At 47.3% G+C, this 20,664-nt stretch overlaps 1 gene segment (V, D, J or C); it reads right to left on the bottom strand.

Moving 5' to 3' along the window:
• Positions 1–11,351: 11,351 nt before the first annotated feature.
• LOC140850675 (immunoglobulin heavy variable 1-46-like) lies at positions 11,352–11,864 on the bottom strand. The segment is given in 2 exon segments: positions 11,352–11,683; positions 11,766–11,864. Coding segments are annotated over 2 exon segments (363 nt in total).
• Positions 11,865–20,664: the final 8,800 nt, after the last annotated feature.

Raw genomic sequence — 20,664 nt, 5'->3', positions numbered from 1 at the left:
TATTCTCCCACATGGCAGGCTGCGTTTATGTTTTGGGGAGAGTTTCCTCGGCTGTGCAGAAGCTTTTCTGTTTGATGTAGTCCCACTTATTTCTCTTTGCTTAGTTACTGTGCCTGGGGAGACAAATCCATAAAGAAATTCCTCATGGTGAACTTCATGGAATTATTTCCTATAATTTCTTCTCAGAGACTTATTGTTTCCTTCCTTACATTTAGGTCTTTAATCCACTGGGAGTTTACTTTGTGTTTGATGTAATTCAGTGATTTAATTTCATTCTCTTCCATGTAGCTGTCCAGTGTTCCCAGCACTATTTGTTTAGGAGACTGTCTTCCCCATTGTATATTCACGGCTCATTGTCATATATTGATTGACCATATATGCATAGGTTTATATCCAAGCTTTCTATTCTATTCCACTGATCTGTGTGGTGGCCTTAGCCAGGACCATACTGGTTGAATCACTGTAGTTGTGTAGCATAGCCTGAAGTCAGGGAGCATAATACCCAAAGCACTGTTCATTATCAAATTTGCTCTGGATATATGGGGTACTTTTTCACTCCTTATGACTTCAGGGTTCGTGTCTCTAGTTCACTGAAAAATGTCACTTGTATTTTGATAGGGATGGCATTGAGTCTGTAAACTGCTTTGTGCAGGATGGCCATTTCACAATATTAAACTTCCTATCCATGAGCAGGTAAAGGATTTCTATTTATTTGTGTCCTTTTCAATTCCTTCCATCAGTGACTTACAGAAAACTTACAGTTTTCAGAGTAGAGGTCTTTCCTCTGCCCGGTCAGCTTTATTCTCAAGCTCAGGTTTGATTCTTAGGATGTGTGATTTTGGAACTACTTGGATCCAGATGAGTCCCTTCACAAGTAATTAACACCAAAAGATCACCTTAGACTCTCCATGGCATGTACAGGAAACTCTTCTAACCCACGCAGAGGGAATGGAGGGCTGACCTGAGAGACTACAGCAGCAATAGGAAAAGCTTGAAGGTTTTATAACAATCAGTCTTCAGCCAAGCATACGTTCCCAAGGACCCGGGCAGGACACAGCTGTAAGAATTCCCACCTCTTGGTCAGTGGGACCTGAGCCCCAGGATGGTCTCAGGGTCTGGGCAGGACATTCTCCAGCTGCTCTGAGGCCTGCAAGTTCCCTAGTAATACAACTCAGTAAACCACAAAGAGGATTTCTATTCCTGCGTTCTCCTCATCTCTTTTATCTCAAATATATTAGACGTCATACTTCCACCAGTGGCTCTGGGAGTTAAGTCACCTGGGCATTTTAGACGTCATCCCTGAAGGACAAAGGAAGCCACCTTGGTGATATTTACATGAAAAACAGTGCCGCCCAGGAACCAAAGGGCCACATTTCTCTCATGCTCCGAGGGATGTTTTCACAAGCGATAATTTGGAAAAACTGACCAGGGACACCGTACAATTGGCCCCAGGAAAGGAAAATTGACATTAGAAATTTAATAATTGTTGGTTGGACTAAAGGAGGGAACTCTGGTTTGGTCCAAAAAACAATCCCACCCTACCAGCACTTCTAACCTTCCACTTACTCTGTGCATGCATCAAACCATGGGTGTACTGACATGAAGACAGTCATCCTTGATTGTTCACCCTGACATGCTGCCCTGGGCATTTCAAGTTGCCCATTGGACCCATTCATGTGGTGAGGAAAATTGGGTTCATGCAGCTACTCCACCCCGTGGATATAAATATGTGTTAGGAATGAGCTGTATGTTTCCTCACTGACATGAGGTCTCCCCTTGTACACAGGCCAGCGCCTCTTCAGTTGTAAGTGGTGACCCCTGCCTGGGCGACCCCTCTGGAATTTCCCACCTTTCGGTGAACCGATGTTCCTGCCCAGATCCTTTGACAAGACAGTGCTTTCTGGCCCATTTCACTACTTTCCCTGTGCTTACCATCCTCAATCTGGCCTATTTGTCTGCAGTAATGGCACTCTGAAGATGCAAATGGCAAAATTTGTAGATCCCCCATATACCCTGACCAAAAGAATATCCATTGGTGCTCCTAAGTCTCAGATCCCCCCGCCCCCGCTTTTTCGACGTGTAGATTCTCACCCTTTGAGACACTCATAGGATGTAAAATCGCATGTGCTCTCTGCCTTGTGTGACTCATAGGTGATAAGAAGAGATACCTGGAATATTGTAAAGGCTTAATTTATTCTATGAAAAAGATCAATGCTTTGGTAGAGCAAGATTTTCACCCCACACTACAGGGTATGAATATTTTAAGCATCAAACCTTACAACTGGACATTTGGTCTATTGGAAAGACCTCAGAATAATTCTCTTACACTTTACTGGATGTCTCACCCTTATTAAGTACTTCTAACCAACCCTGGTGGCACCAAGCTCCAAGGAATACATTCCTTGCTTCTTTTTTAAAAATTTTATTTTGCTATCATTCATGTATGACTACATGAGCAATGTTATGGTTACTAAACTCCCCCAATTATCAAGTCCCCCCCCACATACCCCATTACAGTCACTGTCCATCACTGTAGTAAGATGCTGTAGAATCATTACTTGTCTTCTCTGTGCTACACTGCCTTTCCTGTGATCCCCCCACATTATGTGTGCTAAGAGTAATGCCCCTTTCCCCCCGCCCCTTATCCCTCCCTTCCCACCCATCCTCCTCAGTCCCTTTCCCTTTGGCAACTGTTAGTACATTCTTGGTTTCTGTGATTCTGCTGCCGTTTTGTTCCTTCCGTTTTTGCTCTGTTCTTATACTGCACATATGAGTGAAATCATTTGATACTTGTTTTTCTCCACCTGGCTTACTTCATTGAGCATAATACCCTCTAGCTCCATCCATATTGTTGCAAATGGCAGGATTTGTTTTCTTCTTATGGCTGAGTAATATTCCATTGTGTATATGTACCACCTCTTCTTTATCCATTCGTCTATTGATGGACACTTAGGTTGCTTCCATTTCTTGGCTATTGTAAATAGCACTGCTATAGACATATGGGTGCATCTGTCTTTTTCAAACTGTGCTCCTGCATTCTTAGGGTGAATTCCTAGGAGTGGAATTCCAGGGTCAAATGGTATTTCTATTGTGAGTTTTTTGAGGAGCCTCCATACTGCCTTCTACAATGGTTGAACTAATTTACATTCCCACCAGCAGTGTAGGATGGTTCCCCTTTCTCCACATCCTCACCAACATTTGTTGTTTCTCTTTAGGTTGTTGGCCATCCTGACTGGTGTGAGGTGATATCTCATTGCTGTGTTAATTTGCATTTCTCTGATCATTAATAATGTGCAGCATCTTTCCATGGGCCTGTTGGCCATCTGGATTTCTTCTTTGGAGAAGGGTCTATTCAGATCCTCTGCCCATTTTTTAATGGGCTTATTTGCTTTTAGTGTGTTGAGGTGCATGAGCTCTATATTTTGGATGTCAACCCTTTATCGGATCTGTCATTTATGAATATATTCTCCCATACTGCAGGATGCCTTTTTGTTCTATGGATGGTGTCCTTTGCTGTACAGAAGCTTTTCAGCTTGATATAGTCCCACTTGTTCATTTTTGCTTTTTTTCCCCTTGCCCAGGGAGATATGCTCATGAAGAAGTTGCTCATGTTTATGTCCAAGAGATGTTTGCCTATGTTTTTTTGTAAGAGTTTTATGGTTTCATGACTTACATTCAGGTTTTTGATCCATTTCGAATTTACATTTGTGTATGAGGTTAGACAATGATCCAATTTAATTCTCTTACATTTAGCTGTCTGGTTTTGCCAACACCAGCTGTTGAAGAGGTTGTCATTTCCCTGTTGTATATCCATGGCTCCCTTATCATATATTAATTGACCGTATATGTTTGGCTTAATATCTGTCTATTCTGTCCCACTGATCTGTGGGATTACTATAGCTTTGTAGTAGAGCTTGAAGTTGGGAAGCAAGATCCCCCCTGCTTTATTCTTCCTTCTCAGGGTTGCTTTTGCTATTTGGTTTCTTTCGTGGTTCCATATGAATTTTAGAACTATTTGTTCCAGTTAGTCGTAGAATGCTGTTGGTATTTTGATAGGAATTGGATTGAATCTGTAGATTGGTTAGGCAGGATGGCCATTTTGACTATGTTAATTCTTCCTAGCCATGAGCATGGGATGAGTTTCCATTTGTTAGTGTCCCCTTTATTTCTCTTAAGAGTGACTTGTAGTTTTCAGGGTATAGGTCTTTCACTTCCTTGGTTAGGTTTATTCCTAGGTATTCTATTCTTTTTGATTCAATTGTGAATGGAATAGTTTTCCTGGTTCCTCTTTCTGCTAGTTCAATGTTAGTGTATAGTAATGCAACAGATTTCTGTGTACTTATTTTGTTTCCTGCAACTTTTCTGAATTCAGATAATGGTTCTAGTGGTTTTAGAGTGGAGTCTTTAGGGTTTTTTATGTACAATATCATGTCGTTCTGCAAATAGTGACAGTTTGACTTCTTCCTTGCCAGTCTGGATGACTTTTATTTCTTTGTGTTTTCTAATTTCTGTGGTGAGGACCTCCAGAACTATGTTGAATAAAAGTGAGGAGAGTGGGCTTCCCTGTCTTGTTTCCAATCTTAAAGGAAAAGCTTTCAGCTTCTTGCTGTTCAGGATGATGTTGGCTGTGGGTTTGTCATATGTGGCCTTTATTATGTTGAGGTACTTGCCCTCTATGCCCATTTTGTTGAGAGTTTTTATCATGAATGGATGTTGAATTTTGTTGAATGCTTTTTCTGCATCTATGGTGATGATCATGTGGTTTCAGTCTTTTTGTTGTGGTGGTGGATGATGTTGATGAATTTTGGAATGTTGTACCACCATTGCATCCCTGAGCTGAATCCCACTTGGTCATGGTGTATGATCCTCTCAATGTATTTTTGAATTCGGTTTGCTAATATTTTGTTGACTATTTTTGCATCTATGTTCATCAGGGATATTGGTCTGTAATTTTCTTTTTGTGTGATGTCTTTGCCTGGTTTTGGTATTAGAGAGATGCTGGCTTCATAGAATGAATTTGAAAGTATTAACCCCTCTTCCATTTTTTGGAAAACTTTAAGGAGAAAGGGTATTATATCTTCTCTAAATGTCTGATAAAATTCAGCGGTGAATCCATCTGGACCAGGAATTTTGTTCTTGCTTAATTTTTTGATTACCAATTCAATTTCATTGCTGTAACTTTGTTGTTTAGATTTGCTGTTTCTTCCATGGACAGTCTTGGAAGGTTTTATTTTTCTTGAAAGTTGTCCATTTCTTCTAGGTTAACCACCTTTTAGCATGTACATTTTCATAGTATTCTCTAATAATTCTTTGTATTTCTGTGGGGTCCATCATAATATTTCCTTTCTGATTTCTGATTCTGTTTATGTGTGTAGATTCTCTTTTTCTCTTAATAAGTCTGGCTAGGGGTTGATCTATTTTGTTTATTTTCTCAAAGAACCAGCTCTTGGTTTCAATAATTTTTTGTATTTTTTTGTTCATCTCAATTTCATTTATTTCTTCTCTGATCTTTATTATGTCCTGCTTTCCGCTGACTTTGAGCCTCATTTGTTTTTCTTTTTCCAATTTCAGTAATTGTGACTTTAGACTATTCATTTGGGATTATTCTGCATTCTTTAAATAGGTCTGGATTGCTATATACTTTCCTCTTAGAACTGCCTTCACTGCATCCCACAGAAGTTGGGGCATTGTGATGTTGTTGTCATTTGTCTCCGTATATTGCTTGATCTCTGTTTTAATTTGGTCATTGATCCATTGATTATTTACGAGCATGTTGTTAAGCATGCATGTGTTTGTGAGCCTTTTTGTTTCCTTCGTACAATTTATTTCTAATTTTATACCTCTGTGATTTGAGAAGTTGGTTGGTGGAATTTCAACCTTTTTGAATTTACTGATGTTCTTTTTGTGTCCTGGTATGTGGTCTGTTCTGGAAAATGTCCCATGTGCTCTTGAGAAGAATGTGTATCCTGCTGCTTTGGGGTGTAGAGTTCTGTAGATGTCTGTTAGGTCTATCTGCTCTAGTGTGTTGTTCAGTGTCTCTGTGTCCTTACATATTTCTGTCTTGTTGATCTGTCCTTTGGAGTGAGTGGTGTGTTGAAGTCTCCTAAAATGCATACATTGCATTCTATTTCCTCCTTTAATTCTGTTACTATTTGTTTCACATCTGTCAGTGCACCTGTGTTGTATGCATAGATATTTATAATTATTATATGGACTGACCCCTTCATCATTATGTAATATCCATCTTTATCTCTTGTTACTTCCTGTATTTTGAAGTCTATTTTGTCTGATACAAATACTGCAATACCTGCTCTTTTCTCCCTCCTGTTTGCATGAAATATATTTTTCCATCCCCTCACTTTTAGTCTGTGTATGTCTTTGGGTTTGAGGTGAGTCTCTTGTAAGCAGCATGTCTTGCTTTTTTCTCCATTCTATTACTGTGTGTCTTTTGATTAGTGCATTCACTCCATTTACATTTAGGGTGATTATTAACAGAAATGTACTTACTGACATTGCAGCTTTGGATTCATGGTTACCAAAGGTTCAAGGGCAGCTTCTTTACTATCTAACCATTTAACTTTAACTCACTTATTATGCTACTATGAACACAATTTGATGATTCTTTATTTCTCTCCCTTCTAATCTTCCTCCTCCACTCTTTATATGTTAGGTGTTTTATTTTGTGCTCTTTTGTGTTTCCCTTAAATGCTTTTGTGGATAGCTGATTTTTTTTTTTTTTTTGCCTTTTGTTAGTATTTGGTTGGTCTGCTTTCTTTGGTGTGATTGTATTTTCTCTGGTGACATCTATTTAGCCTTTGTAGTGCTTCCATCTAGAGCAGTCCCTTTAACATACCCTGTAGAGGTGGTTTGTTTTTAGGCAAATTCCCTCAACTTTTGCTTGTCTGGAGATTGTTTAATCCCTCCTTCAAATGTAAATGATAATCTTGCTGTATACAGTATTCTTGGTTCAAGACCCTTCTGTTTCATTGCATTAATATATCATGCCACTCCTGCAAGATATATTTAATACAATGAAACAGAAGGGTGTCCTGCACACAGGGAGCAGTCTCTGGGTTAATTCCCTGAGGTATTTATATCTGGCCTGTAAGGTATCTGTTTAGAAGTCTGATGATAGCCTGATGGGTTTTCCTTTGTAGGTGACCTTTTTCTCTCTCTGGCTGCCTTTAATACCCTGTCCTCGTCTTTGATCTTTGCCATTTTAATTATTATATGTCTTGGTGTTGTCCTCCTTGGGTTCCTTGTGTTGGGAGATCTGTGGGCTTCCACGGTATGAGAGACTATTTCCTTCCCCAGCTTATGGAAGTTTTCAGCAATTATTTCTTCAAAGACACTTTCCGTCCCTTTTTCTCTCTCTTCTTGTGGTACCCTTCTTATGCAAATATTGTTCCATTTGGATTGGTCACACAGTTCTTTTAATATTCTTTCATTCCTAGAGAGCCTTTTATCTCTCTCTGCTTCAGCTTCTCTGTGTTCCTGTTCTCTGATTTCTCTTCCATTAACAGTCTCTTGCACCTCATCCAGTCTGTTGTTAAGTCCTTCTATTGAATGTTTCATTTCTGTTATCTCCCTCTGGACTTCATCCCTTAAGTCTTGCATATTTCTCTGCAGCTCCATAAGCGTGGTTATGACTTTTATGTTGAATTCTTCTTTAGGAAGATTGGTTATGTCTGTCTCACCAGGCCCTCTTCTGCCTTTGTTTCAGTAACTTTTGACTGCGCCAGTGAAAGAAGTGATCACCTGCAAGTGGCGCATGTGTCAGCTGGGAGAACGAAGTCCCTTCCTGCTTGATGGTTGCCTTGACCTTCTCCACTGCCTTTACCAGTTACCTGCACACAGGGAGCAGTCTCTGCATTAATTCCATGAGCTTCAGTGGGCAGGGATGCCATCCAGATGGCCTAGTGCACTTTCAGGTGTCTCAGGTGCACTGGGTGTGTTCTCCTGTGAGAATGGTGCCCCTTCCTGCCTTCCAGACTTTGCCCTGGCTTCCTCTGTATGTGCCGGGCAGCGGCATGCTGGTGGCAGCCTCTGGGTCTGTCCGAGTAAGCTGCGTGCTGGGAGAAGACTCTGTGTGGTTGCCTAGGGTGGGGCTGCTCCTCAGCTGGTCCACAGCAATGGAGGGTTAGCCAGTTTGCTTGCAGTGCCAGTGGGGGTGAATGAATGGCAGGTTGCCTGTCGCTCTGAGGGGCTTCACACCTGCATTGCCACCCAGGGAATTAGGGCACCTGAACTTCCTTTAGATTCCCAGCCTCCTGGGCTGAGTGTGCCAGGATGATTTTGCCCACCTGTGTAGCCCTTGTCCGTTTAAGACTTTAAAGTGCCTGCTTTTGTCCCAGGGGAGCAGCCTGTGGTGACCTGCTCACAGTTTCCATCTCGGATTTTACTTTCTTGTTTCTCTAATGTCCAGCACACCATGCACTGTGTGTCTGTGCTCCTGGTGCAGGATACTAGGGCTGGGTGTTTAGCAGTCCTGGGCTTCCACTCCCTCCCCACTCTGATTCTTTTCCTCCCGCCAGTTGCCTGTGGTGTGGGGAGTGCTCAGGTCCTGCCAGGTCACTGCTTGTATCATACCCCCTTCGTGAGATGCTGGGTTCTTGCAGATGTGGATGTAGCCTGGCTGCTGTGCTCTATCTTCTGGTCTGTCTTTTAGGAGAGGTTGTATTTGCTGTATTTTCAAATATATATGGTTTTGGGAGATTTTTGCCACCCTGCTCACAGTGCCATCTTTAGCGCCCACCCTCCTTGCTTCTTCTGACACATCTTACAAAAAGCACCAAGACCTGCCTGGCCTGCACTCCATGGGGAACCAGGAAGTAAGGATTTCCCAGAAGGGGAGCAAGCGACACCTGACAGGACAGCTTTCCCACTTCACGGGGATGCAGCCTGGGTACATTTCGCTGTTTCTTTCTCCTTCATGGAAATGAAACGCCCTGTGTGAATTTCCAAAACCTTTGTAAAAAGGGGAAAAGCCCATCTGTGCTTATGTCGTTTTGGAGGCACCACAGTATAAGCCCTTGAGCTTTTTCTGAGGGATTAGAAAGTTAGACATCGGGAAAGTCTTTCTTTTAGCTTCACTGTTAGCTGACCTTGGATTCTTCCAGGCTGTATTGATTAAGATACTAATAGTGCTTGAGTGTTTTCGACTTCTACTGCTTACGACGTGTTCATCAGCGATTGCTTCATGTTTATGCTAGTCCGTTGTCAGCTCAAACACAACAGTCATCCCCTCCAGTGAGCTCTCCCAGTACTCACTATTCTGCTTTTGTGGCCAATTTAAGAAGCGCTGTCCAGGAGGCACACCTGCCTTTGTGTTTGTCGGGGTGGGAGATGTTTTCCACCCTAACATAAAGCATAAGGGCCATCTTGCAGTTTGGGATTGCACCTTGCTTCTGCTCCATGATTATTTTAAGTCCTTATGGTGTTGCCTGTCGAACTCCTGTCAATGTGATATACTCGGTATACTGAAGCGATCACCACCTATGACCTCCTGAGTATGCACCATAGATGGGCAGTGCCTCCATGCTCTTCCCCCAGCCCTGTGCGTTACTCACATGTGGCCACAGGTAGTGTCTACTGCTTTGAATTTTCCCTCTCACACAGGATATGACAACCAGGAAAGGTCCTTCCTGCCACTGACCGTCACTCAATACAGAAAACTTGTCTAATGGTCAGTCTTGCTTTCCATAAAGGATCTTGATCAAAAGGGGGAAATATGAAAAATTCATAAAGGGAAACCTGACTGACAAGGCATCAGAGGCCTGCAGGGGGACCTCTCACACCCGCCCTCCTGGAAGTGCAACTGCACAGCCCACAGGACGGAAGGGAGGGACACCTGGCAACTCACACTGTTCTGGCTGCTTTAACGCTAAGTAGGAGGAGGAAGAGTTTCCACCTCCCCTGGCAACAGTCCAACCAATGAGAGGCTGTTACGACCCAGCCAATGAGCAGCCATGACACCTGGAACTCCCAGTTTCCCCCCGTGGGCTTTCTGCTGAGAACAGTCCCCCAAGGCCCCCTTGCTCCAGGAAGGACCATGCTGTCCTGTGTTCCCTGCACATGCCCGGGGCTGAGCCACCGCTCCTCCTGAAGTGCGGTCCCTGCTGTTCCCACCTAGACCCCCTTTGCTGGTGAAGCAACTGAGAGCTTTGCTTTCTGGTTGACACGGCGCCAGGGTGCCTCAGGGGGCACTGAGGAGGGAGACGTGCTGGCCGGGCCCACCGGCTGCTGAGGGATGACAAAGGGCTTGCGTCGCTTACATCGGAGACAGACAGTCCAATTCGGTTCCTTCTGAGTCACAGTTGCCTTCTTTATTCCTGGAAAGACTGGGCGCTACAGGGCGAGGCAGCAGCGCCCAGGACTCCCTGATTCAGGAGACAGTCGTCTGTGGGGCCAACGACTTGCCCTGAATCTCTGGAGAGAGACTATGAGCCGCTGACGGGCAGGGCTTCTTCCGTCCCAGGAGATGCGCACGGCCCTGCCCGGCACAGTAACCCAGCTCCGTCTGCACGTGCCGCCCAGAGATGATGCGACACATCCTCTCAGGGGCCTTTGATCAGGGTGAGCTTCCAGCAGGGAAAGGAGGAAACAGGGACTTGGTCTAATGAAGTGGCCCAGGAACAGCCTTCTCACCGCTGCTTCCAGCAGCATCACATTCACGTTACAAATCTCAACCAGGAAGGTTTACTGGTGAACTGCTGGCGGCCAGTAAGGCCTGAAGGGTGTTGAGGGGGCCTAGCCAGATACGTGGGTGGTCTGGGGTCCTGGCAGTGGGCATGGTGCCCTGAGACTCCAAGAGTGCAAATGCCATCAGAGGTGACAGGGAGAGGCAAATCCCCTGGGTAAATGGTGGAGAAAGCCACACAAGTGTCAGTTACGAAGTCCAGTAATGAACCTGTAATTTTAGTGTGATGATAGGTTCCAGCCTATGGTGGAGGATAACCTGACCCAATATTTATCAAAGAATTGACTTTTTGTTGAAACGAGAATATTCTGAGACTTTTAGGATTCACAGAATTTGTCTTTTAATCCTGACTTCCTGCGTGCAGGTCAATTTCTTTGCGAATGCCCTGATTTCCTGCAAAATCTGTGAGGTAAAGAGTGAGAGTTCCGGGAGGGATTGGAGTTACTCTGAATCATTCATTGGCCTTTCCACAGATTCAAGTTCCAAGAAACAAGTGATGCTTTCAGATGTTTTTTAAATTCTTGCAAGTGTTTTTCTGTGAGATCTTTATTCTTTATCTCCTTCCTGATGTTTTGAGGGAGCCAGGAACACATCATCCTGTGTCCTCTACTCAGCCCAGCACACCCCCTGTCCCTCAGGGTTTCTGACACCCTCAGGATGTGGGTTCTCACACTGTGTGTCTCCCACAGTAATACTCGGCTGTGTCCTCAGGTCTCAGACTGCTCAGCTCCATGAAGGCTGTGCTCGTGGACGTGTTGCTGGTCAGGGTGACTCGGCCCTGGAACTTCTGTGCATACTTTGTGCCACCACTGCTAGGGTCAATGTATCCCATCCACTCGAGCCCTTGTCCAGGGACCTGCCGCACCCAGGTCATATAGTAGCTGGTGAAGGTGTATCCAGATGCCTTGCAGGAGACCTTCACGGACGTCCCCGGCTTCTTCAGCTCAGCCTCAGACTGCACCAGCTGGGCCTGGGAGTGGACGCCTGTGGGAAGAAACGGGACGGTATGACACACCCCTGACTGGCTGTGTCCCCTCCTCAGCCCAGGGACTGGGGAGCCCCTCACCTGCAGCCAGTGCCACCAGGAAGAGGACTCTCCAGCTCCAGTCCATGGTGAGGGGCGGTGCTCTCAGGGTCTCCGTAGGGAGGGTGTGGTATTGGGGTGGTGCTCTCAGGGCACAGATGTGCCCATATTTAACATGGTGCACATCAGCTCATTTGCATATTCATGAGGCAGAACAGTTTATAGGGAAGGCTGTGCCCTACCTGGCAATGAGTAGGTAGTGGACAAAGGGACCATCCTCAGGGGGGTGAAAACCTGAAGTTCCAGTTCTGACTTGCAGATATGTGTCCCTGTCACATCCCTGAGCTCAGTATAGACAGAGCTCCTCCCAATGGGGAATAAACCCCAGGGGTGGGTCTGCCCCTCACCATGGACTGGAGCTGGAGAGTCCTCTTCGTCCTGGCACTGGCTACAGGTGAGGGGCTCCCCCATCCCTGGGCTGAGGAGGGTACAGGGCCAGTCGGGGGCATGTCAACCCCTCCCATGTCCTCCCACAGGGGTCCACTCCCAGGTCCAGCTGGTGCAGTCTGGTGCTGTGCTAAAGAAGCTGGGGACGTCCCTGTGAGCCCACCTGGAATGGCACGGGACCACCTGGCATTGAGCTGTGTTCTGAAATCTGAGTGTCTTACTTCTAGGATCTCAGTGTCCCCAAAATGCTGTACCAGTGAGGGACTCCCTTCCTGTCATTCAGTTCCTCCTACTCAGAAGCCCTGGAAATGCCCGCTTTGCCCCTGGGTCTCCTTTGCCATATTAAGTTAGGTAAACACTTGTTACGGAAGAGGATGTTTACAACTCATACCAACTGTCTGTGTGCTCTTTAAATTGGGTGAAATTTTTTATAGGAAGTCAGTGCCAGGCTCCAGGAAGGAAGTGCTTCTCACTCCCTGCACCTGCTCCAGGGCTGCAGGCCTGTCCAGGGGAGCCAGTGCCCACTGCAGCCTGGCCCCTGTCCTACAGGGAACATATTGTCTGGACTCCCAGGCCATCTCCCTCAGCACCTCTAGTCCAGTGTGAGTGGCTGTGTCCTCCTTCAGGTGCTTGTTCAGGCACCACATGCCTGGACATGGTCTCCTGAGACACTGAGGGGACCTTACTAAACCCACATGCTCTGCACAGAGACCAGGGGGGACTTCATGCCACCCAGGGGGCCCCTTCCCTGGAGCTGCCAGAGGCCCTGACAGTCCACACTCAGGGTGAGTCCAGATCCTTAGGGCTCTGGGGCCTAGAGTCTCCTTGAGGCTCCCCTGCATGAGGTACCAACTGAATGCATCTGCACATACCGACCTCATACACAAGCCCACTGCATGTCTACAGACACACACACACACACACACACACATGCACGCGCGCGCGCGCGTGCACACACACACACACACAGAGATGGTGGTGTTCTTGCGGACTCCAGACTTGCCCCTCCCTGTGTCTAGCACAAGGGCAGTGACCCCACACTAACTCTAGGCCTGGGGACAGTGACTTTCCCTCTCCATCAGAACCACAGTGAACCTTCCACAGCACAGAATAGGATGTTCATGCCTGTGTGTTTGTTCCTGCAGCATCTGGGACCCTGCAGACGCCCAGGGAGAGTGGAACACGGAGTCCCACAAACAGTCAGATATGGGTCCTGTTCCTTTTTGTCCCAGGCAGTACACAGCAGCCTTGCACCCCCTGATACCCAGGCCTGGAGGGGAGACCCCTGAGGGTGAGCATGAGGCAACTCCCCTCCAACTGACTCAGGGGAGGCTGCTCTGTTGGGGCACCTGATGGGAAGGGCAGCCGGGGCAGGTAAGTGAGTCCTGCTCATGAGGGGTGCCCAGCTTTTGCAGGACTCCTGGCCACCATGAGGGACTCACTTCTGTCCATCTTTGGGGCTCCCCCTGCTTGTCACCTCCCCTCTGACCCCTTGTCCATGGGCCTCTGGCCCAGCATCAGACACCTGCTTTGTCCCCAAGGACGGCACCAGCCAGGTCCCTGTGGAACTCCCACCTCCTCACTCCTGGTCTGTGTGTCTGATGGAAGCCTGGGACACACCTGATGCCACAAAAATCCCATGAGGACAGGGAACCTCTGGCAGAGTCACCAAGGGGACAGAGAGAGGAAGGGTCTGAGGCCGAGGAGAGGGTCCTGAGCTGGGTCTGGAGCTGACGGGGTCACAGAGGCACAGCTGTCCTGCCCCTGATTTGCTGACTGTTGTCTCTGGGTGTCCCTGAGTCCCCTTGTGTAGACACCATGTGTGTCCTGTGGCACCTGCAGCATGAACTGATTTTATCACGCTGGGTGGTGTCATGTGTGTGGAGGGCATTACATCCTCAGGATTAAACAGTAGGATTCAGTGGAACTGCTCTGGGCTGTGACCCTTACAAATCTGCTCATTGAGCACATCTTCTGCCCCCAAATACCTACCTGGGTGCATGGTCCCAGTCCATTTCCCTGAGACAAAACCCTGTTCACTATTATTCACCCCATAGGTGGCATCACATGATGGTGGGCCCAGAGCAGGGAGGAATCCCCTCCCGCCCCAGAACACAGGTCGGGAGAGTCCTTCCCTGAGGGTCTGCCTGGAGGAGGTCTGGGGTTTTTCTCAGGGATCAGGCCTCTCCCCCGTCAGAGCCATGAGGGGGTGTGTGGATCCCATCTGAGAACCTGGAGGCACTGGAGGGAAGGCCCACACCAGGGTGGGTGCGGCCCCGGCGCTGTCCTCCCTGTACCAGAGCCCCCTGTGCCCCCACCGTGCATGACCGTCCCCTGAAAGGGCTCCTGCTCCTTGTGCTCCTGCAGCTTCTGTTCCAGGGGAGCAGATCACTCTGTGCCCTGGGAGGAGCATCGGAGGTCATCCTCCAACCTCACTGAAGGGGTTTCATCGGGAGTGTTAAGTAGCAGCGCTGATGGGGAAACCCGGAGAGTGTGTCCGGCTCCCGGCTCACCAGGGTCACCCTCTGCTCTGGCTGCTGTAATGATGACCCACAGGCGGGGTGACTGATGAACAGGAGAAAATTCTTTCTCACGGCTGTGGGGTCTGGGATCCTGAGATCAGGTGCCAGCAGGTTGGATTCTCTGGGGAGAACCTCCTTCCTGGGGCGCTGTCCCTCCTGTGACCTCACGTGGAGGAAGGGGACATGGAGCCTCCTCAGTGCTGTTTCATGAGGGCCCGGACCCCACTCATGGGGCTCTGCCTCCTGACCTCAGTGCTTCCCAAACACCCCATCACCTAACCCATCACTGTGGGCATTAGGATTCAAGATGTGAAAATTTGGGGTGAAACAAACTTCAGCTCATTGGGGTGAAACTAAAGCATCAATTTAAATTTTCAACACCTAGAAGTCTACTGCCACACATCCCCTCAAGCTGGGCTATTAGAAAACTCTGACTTTTTTATGAACATGGCTTATGCAGGACCTTGAGGACAAGGTCATGACCCTGAGCAATAGACATCTTCCTCCTGAGACTGGGTCACACCCCTTGCTAATTCCATTATTTGCATTAATTTGTTATTATAATTCCTTGCTTTCTTATGAACTTTCTTTTACATTCAGCAGACCCAGGTTATTGCCTACCCATAATGACCTCTTATCTCCCCCTATATTTTATACTTTTCAGTTTAATACATCGTGAGGCTCTGTTTTGACGTCTGACTGCTGACACCTCTAGCCTCACCCCCTCCCCCTGCCCACACGTGGAAATATGAAGGAAAGCACGGCTCCCCTCCCTGGATGCCTGTGTGACACGGAATCCACAGAAGCCCTCCTGGGAGCAGGACCCTCACCCTTTCCCCTGACCCACAGTAACCCGCTGGGGGAGTCTCCTTTCCTGTCACACTCCATGTTTCTCGATCAGACTGGGCATACCCGTGAAGCTCCTGTGGTTGTACTGCCCTGCACAGTGCCCACTCTGGTCAATGATGCCCACGTGGGGCCAAGACCATGTGGACCCCGCCAGGGTTTCTCCTTTGTCTTTGGGTTCCTGAGGCATCTGCAGTGTGGTGCCCACCTGGCACTTCCTGAGCTTCTGGCGGAAGCACGTCCCCGAGCATCTCTGGGCTGCACCGTGCAGGCCAGCTGGTCTCTCTGATACTGTAAGATGCCTGATATAAGATTTGATAATTCATTGGTTGTCAGGGCCATGAGCAGACTGCCTTTTGTGCAGGTGAGAATGTTTCCACCTACTACTGTGACCCCTGCTGACTCAGAGACTGATGTGGGAAGTGAACAATCATGACCACAGAGGGGTTCTTTCTGCAGAAGAATAGATGGAGAGGAAGCCCCGTGCTGACGGTTATCCAGCCCTGAACTTCACCTGCATCAGCTGCAAGGACGGATCCTGCTCTGCGGCTCCTGGGCGCCCCCTGGTGCCCTGAGCCGCCTGTACCCGGCCTGTCCTGCCTCCTTGAAGGCAGGTTGGTGGCTAGGATCACATGACCACCCTACCGCGCTGTGTCCTGCACAGTAACGCCTGGCCAGGGGCGGCGCTGGGAGGAAGCGGATTGCCCAGCTTGGTCAAGTTCTCTATGAATGTGATGAGAGCGGAGTAAACAAGAGTGAGAGGTTGGGAAAGGATGTTGATTCCTCGCGTCTCAGTCTCTCTGCCGTGCCCTAAGCCCCGCTCACCCCTCCGTGCTCCCCAACCCTCTCCCTCTCCCACTGCAGTGGGCTCCCCTCTCCGCAGCTCCTTCCTCTTGGGGCAACCCAGTGGGCAGGTCCCTGGTGACTGGCAGGTGCCTGACCAATTACGTACCAGGAATGAAGGGGAGGGGGGAATGGCCATTTCCTCTGCACCCCTTGCCCTGGACAGACAGTCAGTCCTGTGAAAGACTGGGGCTCTGCAGCAGTAAACAGGTCACTGACAGGCAAACATGCTCTATATGCACATTAATACCACTGCCAGGCCGAAATTCTAGTTGGAAACTTCCGTTTCCCCAACTCCGAGGCATTGACTGCAGACACATCATGTTCTTGGTGCTGTCTCTGGAGATGGTGACGCGCCCCTTCCTAGAGCCAGGCTGGCACGTGCACCTCATGTACTAATGCAGGTGGCCTAATGTAGCCCCTTCCCTGGTGCCTGGTGAACCCCATTCATGTCAGCATTATTGAAGGTGAACCTGAGGCAGACCTTAGATGATGAGAGAGATTATGATATTTATAATAGTTTGGACATGAATTTATGCTTTTGTAGGCTGGCCCTTTGCAGGCTGTTGGGATGTGATGAGTGTATTTGGCATGTTGGATTTTGAGAAAATTTGGAAACATGAGGATAGACTGAAGGGGTTTGAATAGGCTGTGAGCCAGTGAACATTAACTTAATGACAAGAGGCATTGTATTGTGTTTAATTAACTTAGAAACTGAGATTAAAATATTACCATGGAGTATTGGGGTGGCTCCTTCTGTGACCAAACAGCTCTCACCAGGGGAAGACACAGGGAGACTGGGTCACAGCCAGAGTGGGTAAGGTGCCCGGTGACACAAGATAGGCCTCAGCTGTGAGGTGGAGGAAGGAGCCGTGAGCCCACAGGTGCCAGGACTCAGGTCTAGGAGCTGAAGAGAAATAACACAGTCCCCCGGGTGTCCCAGGGGGTGGACACAAGCCAGGACAGTGTTTGCAGCACCATAAATCTGAATGCAGCCATCTGACCACAGAGGGTTAGAGGTAAATATATTTTGTTTTATGCCCTGTGTGGAATAATTTCCCTTGGCAGTCATATGAAATGAGTAGGTGCCAGGAGAGCATCTCACATCAGGAATCTTCCCACCCAGCTCCCAGCTGTGCGATGACCCCCTGGACTGCCTCAGGGCCAGGGACACATGCAGGACTGTGGCCCATGGGATGTGCTTCCCCTGGAACCCAGCACAGATGAGAAATCAGAAGAGGGAGCTGCTGACGTGGCCTCAGCTTGACCTGGCACCACTGCTCATGCCTGGCTTCTCACATATCAGCAAGATGGCCCTGTGGGAAGGTCATGGTGTGCCGTTGGCCTGATAGCTGGGAGGTCAGACTCAGTGCTGAGTGTCAGGGGGTCATGCTGCCCTAAGCATGCCTTCTTCTCAGCTGAGAGGGACTCGGAGACTGTGACAAGGAAAGCCCTACAGCCCCAGGACCTGCTACCAACCCATGATTCCCAGCTGGTCAGGAAGCATTTCCAAGGGTTTCAGACATCAGGATGTGGGTTCTCACACTGTGTCTTTCACACAGTGATACACGGCTGTGTCCTCAGGTCTCAGACTGCTCGGCTCCATGTGGGCTGTGCTCCTGGATGTGTGCCTGGTCATAGTGACACTGCCCTGGAATTTCTGTGTGTATTGGTGCTTCCATTTCTGAGGAAGATCAATCCCATCCCCTCAAACCCCTGTCCGTGGGCCTGCCACCCGCAGCTCATGCAGGGCCAGTGCAGGTGCATCCGGACGCCTTGCAGGAGGCCTTCCTGGATGCCCCTGGCTTCTTCAGCTCAGCCCCAGACTGCACCAGCTGGACCTGGGGTGGGAGGGGATGACGTGCGCCTGACTGGCCCTGTCCCCTCCTCAGCCCCGGGACGGGGAGCCCCTCACCTGTAGCCACTGCCACCAGGAAGAAGATTCTCCCATTCAGGTCCATGGTGAGGGGTGGTGCTCTCAGTAGCTCTGCAGTGCAGGTGCAGCTGTGGGGTGATGCTCTCATGGCACAGACATGCCCCTGTTTAAGCTGCTGTAACTCATCTCATTTGAATATTGGTGAGGGAGAACACTTCATAGTGAAGTCCTGGCCCAACCATGGAAGGAGCAGGTAGATGACAGGGACCGTGCGTAGGGGTATGGGGAGTGTACATGTCCCAGTCCGTGTTTGTGGATGTTGGTCCCCTGTCACATCCTTGAACTTACGGCAGGCAGAGCAGCTCCTTGTGAGCCCACCTTGAATAGCACAGGCCCCCTGACACTGTGCTGGGACCTGAAATCTTAGTGTCTTACTCCTGGGATCACTGTGTCGCTGAAATGCTCCTTCGTTGAGGTAGTAAACCTTCCATGTCCTCCAGCTGTTTCCATTCATATTTTTAGCTGTCCTAATTGTACTTTCTATAGGATCCTCCATACAGCCTTGCATGGTTGCTGCACCAATTTACATTCCCACCAACAGTGCAGGAAATTTCCCTTTTCTCTGCACCCTTGCCCATATTTGTTATTTCTTGTCACTGGGACAGAGGTCCTCCTGTCTGGTGTTTGAGGTCATACCTCCCTGTGGTTATGGGCAGCATTTCCCTATTATTTGGTGATGGGCATCATCTCATGTTTCTGTTGGCATCTATGTGATTTTGTTGGGAAAATATCTGTTCAGGTCCTTGGCCCAATTTTTAATTGGATTATTTGTTTTTTTGTTTTGGCATTGAATTTTATGAGTTCATTATACATTTTGGATATTAGCCCCTTTTGAATATATCATTTGAAAATATATTCTCCCACATGGTAGGGTGCGTTTATGTTTTGGGGAGAGTTTCCTCGGCTGTGCAGAAGCTTTTCTGTTTGATGTCGTCCCACTTATTTCTGTTTGCTTAGTTACTGTGCCTGGGGAGACAAATCCATAAAGAAATTCCTCATGGTGAACTTCATGGAATTATTTCCTATAAATTCTTCTCAGAGACTTATTGTTTCCTGCGTTACTTTTAGGTCTTTAATCCACTGAGAGTTTAGTTTGTGTTTGATGTAAGACAGTGATTTAATTTCATTCTCTTCCATGTAGCTGTCCAGTGTTCCCAGCACTATTTGTTTAGGAGACTGTCTTTCCCATTGTATATTCATGACTCTTTGTCATATATTAATTGACCATATATGCATAGGTTTATATCCAAGCTTTCTATTCTGTTCCACTGATCTGTGTGATGGCCTTAGCCAGGAACATACTGATTGAATCACTGTAGCTTTGTAGCATAGCCTGAAGTCAGGGAGCATAATACCCAAAGCATTGTTCATTATCAAATTTGCTCTGGATATATGGGGTATGTTTTCACCCCTTATGACTTCAGGGTTAGTGTCTCTAGTTCACTGAAAAATGTCATTTGTATTTTTATAGGGAAGGCATTGAATCTGTAAATTTTTTTGTGCAGGAAGGCCATTTGACAATATTAAACTTCCTATCTTGAGTATGGAATAGATTTCCATTTATTTGTGTCATCATCAATTCCTTCCATCAGTGACTTACACTTTTTTGAGTAGAGGTATTTCACCTCCATAGTTGGCTTTCCTTTCAAGCTCAGGTTTGATTCTTTTTTTTTTTTCCTGGTATAAAGATGTCAGTTTTCCCTGAATTATTTTTGTTTTTTGAAAGGGCATCTCTCATATTTATTGATCAAATGATTGTTAACAACAATAAAATTCTGTATAGGGGAGTCAGTGCTCAATGCAGAATCATTACTCCATCTCAAGCCTAATTCTTGTCAGTCTCCAATCTTCTGAAACATAATGAACAAGTTCTTACATGGTGAACAAATTCTTACATAGTGAATAATTCTTACATGGTGAACAGTACAAGGGCAGTCATCACAGAAATTTTCAGTTTTGATCATGCATTATGAAATATAAACAATCAGGTCAAATATCAATTGTTGTTTGATTTTTATACTTGATTTATATGTGGATCCCACATTTCTCCCTTTATTATTATTATTATTTTTATATTTAATAAAATGCTGAAGTGGTAGGTAGATGCAAGATAAAGGTAGAAAACATAGTTTAGTGTTGTAAGAGAGCAATTGTAGATGATCAGGTGTGTGCCTGTAGACTATGTGTTAACCCAAGCAAGACAGGGGCCTTAAAACATCCATGGATGCAGAAGATTTCTCTCAAAACAGGGGGGGGGTGAGGTTCTAAGCCTCACCACTGTTGATCCCCAATTTCTCACCTGATGGCCCCCCTGTGACTGTGCCTGTCTTAGGTTGTTCCTCCCTTG

This window comes from Manis javanica, chromosome 8, assembly GCF_040802235.1.
Source record: "Manis javanica isolate MJ-LG chromosome 8, MJ_LKY, whole genome shotgun sequence".
In the NCBI taxonomy this organism is placed as follows: domain Eukaryota; kingdom Metazoa; phylum Chordata; class Mammalia; order Pholidota; family Manidae; genus Manis; species Manis javanica.
This window is presented reverse-complemented; position numbering and strand designations above follow the sequence as displayed.